The sequence below is a fragment of the Melampsora larici-populina genome (assembly GCF_000204055.1).
Source record: "Melampsora larici-populina 98AG31 unplaced genomic scaffold MELLAscaffold_8, whole genome shotgun sequence".
NCBI lineage: Eukaryota > Fungi > Basidiomycota > Pucciniomycetes > Pucciniales > Melampsoraceae > Melampsora > Melampsora laricis-populina.
In genome coordinates this window covers 44399-53322 of record NW_006768772.1, presented here as the reverse complement: position 1 = coordinate 53322, position 8924 = coordinate 44399, and the positions used below count along the sequence as shown (strand labels likewise).

General features: G+C 42.2%; 1 protein-coding gene across 1 annotated transcript; it reads left to right on the top strand.

Annotated features, from left to right (window-relative positions):
* Window positions 1–3299: 3299 nt before the first annotated feature.
* On the top strand, window positions 3300–6662 carry MELLADRAFT_77095 (uncharacterized protein; the record flags this gene model as incomplete). The annotated part of the gene is made up of 4 exons (XM_007407321.1): window positions 3300–3469; window positions 3533–4046; window positions 4137–5808; window positions 5900–6662. 4 exons carry the CDS (start codon window positions 3300–3302, stop codon window positions 6004–6006), a joined length of 2463 nt encoding a protein of 820 aa, XP_007407383.1.
* Between the last annotated feature and the right edge of the window lie 2262 nt (window positions 6663–8924).

The window sequence follows — 8924 nt, the reverse complement described above, 5'->3', positions numbered from 1 at the left end:
AGGTAGTGAATCAAGAGTGGGCAGCAAACATGATGTGAAAGTACACCACAAACCTCCTCTTTTGAAACTTCACCCATGGTACTTACAAAAACATGAAATAACTAAGCCCAAAAGTGCTGGGCCAAATTCCCCAAAGGAATAAAATACATCATGTCCAAAACAAATCACCCTCCTAGGGGTGGCTAGTGGTCTACAACAAAAAGTGTAACTAGAATATATTAAGAATGTAAAAATGCAAAATGACTGCTTTATAAAGACAACTATAACATCCACTATAAAAGTCAACTTGAAACAACAACTATGATGCTGAATGAGCTTGATGAACAAGTGAAATAAACTGAACAAATTTTTTTGGTGTTTCAAAGGACTTTTCAGAAAGAACAGAAAACACCCAATACTAGCAACACAGAACCAACCCTGTGCCAGCAATGCAATGTGCCACAGCACACCCGTTTTTTGATGTGTTGCTCCGCAACACGCAACACCAACAAGCAGCAGACGTTGCATTGCGGGAAGTACCGCAACGACAAAAGTCAAGGCTAGGCTGCGCGGCGCCTCAACAGTTGCGCAACGCAACAGGCGCAACAGCGCCAAAAAAACATCAATTTGTAAGTTTTTGGGGGCAGCAACGCAACAAACATTGTTGCGGCCCCAAAAAAACACTAATCTGAGCGATCTTGTTGCACTGCGGGTCAGGCCGCAACCTGAAAATTGATTCTGCGGTGCGGTGCGGTCAGAAAAACCGCAACGCAACCGCAGTGCAGCATGCAACACCTGCGTTGCTGGCCCAGGGTTGACAGAACATCATGAAAAAACTTCAACCAAAAGGGAATGAGGAAAGGCTTTGAAAAATCAGAACACCAAGATTGGATCTTTCAAAGAAATTACAAATAATAGGATGGTAAAGAAAATGGTGATTGTGGTAAACAGCAATGTCATCAATTAACTTTGATAGTTAATATGACAAAATCAAAACCTGGTCCAAACAATTACAGAAATTTCTACACAAGCACCTATCTCATGACATTCCAATCACAGCCATTCCAAGAAAGGTTTTTTATGAAAAATTCTCCCCTGTGCAAAACAGATACTTGAGGTTCTGCTTGGTTCTTTCTTTTCACAAAGTTAAGCAAGAGAAGGAAAGGGATCCTCCAATGACAATCATGTTTCCTTGTGACCATTCTTTTCACATCTTTTGAGATACATCTGCTAAATCCTTGATGATCTTCATTTGGTTTTCATGGCTAGCAGCAAGAACATTCTTTTCTCATTGGTTAGTAAGATTTGACTGTTATGGTTACACGGGTCGTGAAAGAATCTCAATAGACAACCAGAAGTGCCTGATATCCGTCATCTCGTTAGATAACTCGTGAGACTGGTCATTACATTGACATAGTCTGGCCATGGCAAGGTGTACATCAGATGCAGGCAAGTCAATTCTAGAGAAGGCTGGCAAAAGTAGTCACAGTCATTTTATCTGCTGCACTGATGAACTTTTTACAAATCAATCAACCATTCTTGGAAAGGCTGTAGTAATAAATAACAAGTTACCTGCAGCCATTTTGACAATGATTGTTTTTTTTTGTGAAAATTTGCATTGCCGCAGTGGCCAAAACCAATCAAAAATCCTTTCACAGGGTTTTGTAAGGAATACACGTGTAGGATTTGGAGTATGGGGCTAGACTATGGGGTTATGTAGTTGGAGTTATATATCTCTCTTCCACGCCGACTCTAGATATTTAAATTCCTCACTTCTTGGAGAACCACTCCTGGAACTGTCTGGAGTTAGGTGAGCTATTTCATTTTAGTGTTGTGCTTTTGGGTTTCCGTCCTTTCTATTTACTTTGATTTCCCGGAGAACCATTCCTGCCACTGGACATATCTGGAGTTAGGCCCTAACTCGAAATAAATGCACAGAAGTTCTATGTTAGCGCTGTCGAGCAGGTCTTGATAGTGAAGATCTCTGTCCCTTAGTGAAGGTCTAAAGCAACAGCTTACAGGTTTGTATACCCTCTGTATTCTTAAAATTAGCAGAGATCCAAATTTGGTCAAAAAGAAGGCCAGATTTTCCACCATCGTGCAGTTTTCAAAAAAATCATTCTTTCTCCAATTGGCTCTACGACTATAATTTTCCTCACTCTGATCCCCAGACCTTGGAAGCCATGAGCTTACCTAAGCTATACTTGAGCCCTTACACAAAGCATCAGCAAATGTTCAAGTAGAACAAGACCAAGGCTGATGGCCCTCAAATACTGTGATTTTTTCTACTTTTCTACTGATAATCCTCTGACTAGCTGTCTAGGTTCTTTGTGTTATACTAGCTTCACTCACTTAAAAGTCGGGAAATTTCATTGAGCTCTCAAATGTCACTCGTGATGTTTTTTTTTCGCTACTTGCCTTTTCTTCATGTTTAGCCTTTTTGTGATCATGTCATCCCACACCCTTTTTATCGTCGAGCCCTCAACTCCATCTGTTGACCCCCCAGTCTGGAGCCGGGTGTTCCGCCGGTTGCTGAAAGGAGGGTAGTGAGGAAAAGGGTCGGAATGCGACTTTTTCGCAAGCATTTTCCACGAAAGGGTCAGAGTTTACATCACTACCCTGAAATTTTGACTCCTCCGTGTATATTTTTGCTTCTTTAGCTCCACTTTGATCTTTGATCCTTCTGACACCTCTGACTTCAACTTGTCTTATTGCGCTGTGGACTTTACACAGCTTGCCGAGATTTCCAAGCCAAATTGCTCAACTTTTGCAGGAAAACTTGAACAAGCTTTGTGAAAATGACAGTGCTGTCTTTTATGTTATTTGCGTTATTTTTCATATACTAACCAAAGTTCTGTTTAATTTTCTATCTCTATTCTTTTTTTCGTCTTCTTTTCAGTTAGTGTTTCGAATTCTAATGTGCTGTGAGTCCTCCACTTTGTCCCTGCTTCATTATTTTTTTTATTTACCAACTGAGGTTACTGTTCTTTTTAGTTTTCTATTTCTATTCTTTTTATTCTGTCTTCATTTACGTTTTTGTTTGATTTTTGAATCAGTTGCAATTTAGCTCAGCAACTATTCTATTATGGTTTTATCCGTTACTTGGCAAATAGCTGGGCTCTAACCCTCGATTCCAGCTGATAGCTCGAATTACCCAGGATCCCATATTTATTGGTGATGAGTGATGAGTGATATGAGTGCTGTGATGATGTGGATGGATGGTGATTTATGTAAACTGAATTGGTTGAATTGGTTTCATCTTTCTATAAAACTTCAGCTCGACTCATGTTTCTATCTCTCCTGAGTTCTACTTCTTCATCATGTCTCATTCACTACTTTCTGACTTACCACGTCTCCTTATCCTCGATGCTGATGACTCTTACACCAATAACATTCTACCTCTCATATTGAGTGACTTTCCGATTGACTCTCCTCAAAGAGCTTTACTGGAGAACCGAGTGGTAGTCATTCGAGTTGGCAACATTGACTGGTCAGTCCATGATCACTTTGTTGTTATCTCATTATATCTCTGATGCTGACCGTTTTTTTACAGGCAAACCCTCACCAATCAAATTCTTCCACAATTTGATGGCCTGATCCTAGGACCCGGCCCCGGCCGACCTGCTTCATCCTCTGGTGTGTCTTCCAGTGGAGATTCTCAACAGGCATCAGGGGAACATCCTTCGACAATCTTTACTCGGCTATTTTCTTCGCAACCTTTACCGGCTCTCGAAGGACGTATATTACCTACTCTAGGAATCTGCCTTGGTCATCAATCACTAGGTTGTGCCTTTGGTGGAAAAATTGGTTCAGCTCCACGCGTTATCCATGGCCAATTATGCGAACTCGAACTTGAAATCGATCCAGTCACAGGTTCAGGAAAAGCTATCTTTGAACAACTTCAATCTTCAACTCAAGTTGTACGATACAATAGTCTTGTTGTGGATCCTTCTGGACTAGATCCTGAGTTGGAGGTCACAGCTTGGGCGAGTGATGGAGCAAGTCGATCTGTGATGGGGCTCAGTCATCGTTCACTTCCGTTTCATGGGGTTCAATTTCATCCCGAAGTAGGTCTCTTCTCGCTGTCCAATTTGGATCAATCTTTGGTTGAGACGATTACGTACTGAGTAAGCTGATGGATCACGTTTCGGTATCAGTCGGTCTGCTCGTCTGGTGGCACTCAAATTTTGCGGAACTTTTTGGATTTGGTTGTTGCTTCAGGTCATCAGACCTCACCTCATACCTATACCGATCTTCCGCCTTCTATCCTTCGACTTTCGAGTTTGCCCAATCAATATAACGTCCCGAGCCCTTTGCTCCCTATTCAGGAATCTACAGTCCCGTTTACCTTTCAGCTTCGTGCTCATCAGCTCGGCCCTGCTTCGCCTTCTCCCCAGGAAGCCTTTCAGCGCATTTTTCTAGGGAAAGGCTCATTGGGCGAGATTTGGCTGGACTCGGCCGATAGTCTGACTGCAAGAGAGGATCGATTTTCCCACTTGACCAATCCTGATGTGTTACTGTCATACTTTGCTTCAACTCAGACGCTTTGTATAACTTCCTCAGACCTACAGCAGCGACGTCAAGTCCTTGAAGCACCAGGATTGTGGCATTGGCTTCGAAATGCTCAACAAATCTTGGAGGCGGTGACCCAGGTTGTTACGACTCCAGTATGCCCTCCAGTCGGTTTCTTGGGGTACTTTGGCTATGAACTTTTATCCGAGTCCCTGGTCGGTCATCGATTGCCATGTCGTGGGCTGAAGGAAGACGAAGGTGTACCAGACGCCGAGTTAGGCTTTTCCAACTCTGTCCTGACGTATGATCATCAATCCCAAACCTGGTGGGCCGCGGCACTGGTGAGGATGACTCCCAAAGAGTCTGACGCCTGCCAAGTATCTCAACAACTTGAGCAACTCTTCGGTCTTCCTCTTGGGCTCAGTCATTCGGAATACGCGACCTGGAAATCCGGTCTCGATAAGACATTTTCAGTCTGGACAACTGAACCAAGTCAACATGTCCAGCCTTCACTCCCACTACCCTTCCCACGTTGTCTTGTAAGCGAGGGAGACTATTTGGATGCTATTGAAAATGCTCAGCAGCAAATTATCGCAGGGGAGTCATATGAACTATGTTTAACGACGAAATTCATCACCGAACTTCCATCACTCCCAGCACCTGTAGCGCCCAATGGAGATCCCCCGACATCAAACCGGCCGGACAACGGATCTTCCGCCCTTCGTGGCCACTACGATATGTATCTTACTCTTCGTGAAAAGAATCCAGCTCCATACGCAGCCTATGTCCATTTCCCAACTTACGATACCACTCTGCTCTCCTCTTCTCCTGAACGATTCTTGCGCGTGAAAGAGGGATGGGTGGATATGAAGCCCATCAAAGGGACAGCTAGAAGAGTGTTAAATGATCTGGAGGCCGATGCAAAAGTGGCAGAGAGCCTGCGAACAAATATAAAAGAACGTGCCGAGAACTTGATGATCACTGATCTTATCCGACATGATCTAATTCAAGCTTGTGATCCTGAGACAGTCCAAGTCACCAAGTTAATTGCAATTGAAACAGCTGCAACGGTTCATAGTCTAGTAAGCACTATAGTAGGTAAATTAAGGAAAAACTTAAATGCAGTAGATGCACTTTCAACTACTTTTCCACCAGGGTCAATGACAGGTGCTCCAAAGTTAAACTCAGTTGATATCTTAGATCGACTTGAAAGTAGTCAACCACGTGGGATTTATTCTGGTATACTTGGTTTTTTTGCTTTAGACGGATCTTGTCATTTCAATGTTGTGATCAGAACGGCTGTGATTCGTAATAGACGTAAGTGTTACCATTACTCAGTTTGGATATTTATCAATCGATCAATATTTTAAAATATTGATTTCATTTTACCTTTTGCTTTCGTCCTCAGATCTCACTATTGGGGGCGGTGGTGCGATTACAGCCCTTTCGAAGAAAGAAGACGAATGGGCAGAAGTCTGTACAAAGGTTGAATCGGTGATGAAGAACTTTTCATGAAATTTAACCTCGACACAGAAGAACAAACTTGGATTCGCTCAAGACTTGTGTCAGATTTGTGATAGTTTGTAATTAGCCTCCACAGTGAATTTCTATTTAGCATAGTTGATATAGATATCGGGAAGTGTGTTATTTTCATAACTAAGCTCAATTCATTACGCATAGACCTCAGCGACTCGCACATCGAGTAACTTTAACATGAAGAAGCATCCGGCTGATTCCTTTTGTTCATGCATCGTTATTTTATTATATTTTCTGTCTCGTTCTTGGGGTTGTCCCTGTCTCCCACTTTGTCCTTTCACGAGTGTGCTCGCTGCTCAACCTGAGTGGTTCTCACAGGTCAAACTTTCCCAAGATGATCTACGATCGATCTGTTTGTTCTATCTCTGCAGATGGTTTTTGTCGTTTTATTTTTGTCGTTTTTACCTGTTATCTTGTCTGAGATTAAGACCTCCTGATCATGTTGTCTACACGGAGGATCCTTTTTCTTATCTTTTCTCATTTTCTTCTTATGGTTGTACGCGCCTTGTCGTGGAGGGTGTTGTACTCTCACGCCTGCATGGTACGACCGTGGCGCATTCCAATCAGACTCATATAGAGGCGGATGCTCAGCTGAACATCTGTTTTCTATAGATATGCAATATATTTTACTCCTGTGAAACTCGGAGCTGGTGTCTTACAGCTGAGCATCTGTCTACTATAGGTATGCAATATATCTTACTCTTGTGGAACTCGGAGCTGGTGCCTTAAAGTTACAGGTGAGCATCTGTGTACTATACCTTACCCAATCTTGAACTCACACAAGGAATTCTTGTATGAAGATTGTAAAGTCAAACTGAGGCATTCAGAGCGTCAAGATGTGACATGTGGTGAAGCAAAAAAACTGGTCTCACAGGGCTCAAGACAGGCCAGTTTTGGACCAAAGTTGTGTTTCTGACATCATATGCATTGTGGTTGTAAAAATTCAAAAAAATATGCACGATGCTGACAGTGTTGGACACGGTTCATCATACAGCCTGAGGTTATACATATAATTATGATAATAAGGAAAAGCTAGAAAACAAGAACAAATCCAATCAATGTTGTTAAAATAAAAACATTGTTTCAATCCTTGATCAATGTTTTTAGAAATGTTTGTTTTGATTGTTGATGCCCATGATGCAAATATCACGTCTTCACTCACTGCTTAAGAAAGGGTGAATTTCCGCTGTGTTTCCGCCAATGTTGTGGTGGTCTGTCCAGAGAACTTGCTCTAAGACTTGATGTTACTTGATAGCCATCACAAAACATACATCATTTGGCTGACATTACATAGTGCACTTTCTACACTACAGGGGGTGCAAAACAAGAGCTTCATGTGAGCAAATGGTGCTGGGTCTCCCACTGACATGGTCTCTATCTAGATTTTGCACCACAGCATACAAAATTAGCCCAATATCAGCGGGAATGTTGTGTCAACCAATGGCAAAAGGGAGCATGATTGCTTTCAAGAGTCCTACAGAAGTGGGAAAGGTTTGCCAATGTCATGCAAAGACAATTTCACCTGATGGACATTTTAGCACTCCAAAAGCAAGCAGAGACTTGTTAAAGCATCCACTATGGGTGCGTTAACAACGTAATTCAGCATTTCAATAACACTAAAATCCAGACAGGTCCACTATGGACCTGTTTTAGACATGCGGTCCGCACGAGCGCGTCAAGTCTTGCAGTCCGCTTGTTCAAATCCTCAAAAGCCAATTTGATTTATTGTAAACTTTTGGCACATCAAAACGGTCAACAGCCATCCATCCAGCTCCACATCCAAGACTTCCACTTGACCACTACCCTCTGATTTCAAGATACCAACATATCAATAGTTGATCTACCCTCTGAACCCTCCAAATCATGTTGAGCTCGTTTTTTCAAAAAAGCGAGCTCACACAATTGATTTTACTCAAATTAAGCAAGGCAGTCTTGTTGCCCATACTCAACATATGATACCTGCAGTTGACAGGCATCAATCTGCCTGGTCACGAGAGCAGTCATTGGTGAGGAATGAGTGGCTGAGGTGGGTAAAATACAATATTTTGATTGGTGATTTTGCCACTGTGGAGTTGATTAAATTACCATGACTTATCATTGGTAAATCAGATGGTAAAACAGCTCATAGAACAGCTCATAGTAGATTTCATGTGTTTACTATTTTAGTTGTTACATGCATGATTAAATTTTGCGCTCAGGAACGCAAAACTTACAATAAAACACTGTCATGATAGTGGATGCTCTTAGAGCACCCACTATGGTTGCGTTAACTCGGTGATTTAGCGTTACCCTAACGCTAAAATACCAACATGTCCACTATGGACCTGTTTTAGACCTGCGGTCCGTACGGCTGCGTCAAGTCTTGCACTTCGTGTGCTCAGATTTACGCAAGCCTACGACTTGATTTATCGTAGGAACTAGGGAAAGCAGACGATAAATCATCCCATAGTGGATTTCACGCGGTTACCAACTTTGGTAAAACACGCATGATCAAACTTCGCACTCAGGAACGCAAACTTTACGATAAAACACTCCCACCATAGTGGGTGCTCTTAGTACTGTGTTTCATAGAGTCTGAGACTCTACATACTACATACACTGCAGACATTATTCGGGTTCCCCAAGTGGGCAGGGAAAAATGATTGGGAGTATGATTTGTCATAAAATGGTCTATCACTCCACACCTGAGCCATAACACCCACACTACATATGTGTAGCAGGCTCAGTGAATATGTGGTTATCATGTACATACAGTTCTGCTCAGTTATCTGCTCATCAGGACAAGTTATTCATATGTAATACATGCTGTAACTTCTTTCAGATTGAAAAAAGCTTCCAAAAGATTGACTACATACACTGACTCAATGTTTTGGTGTGATCTCATCAACTCAACTGCA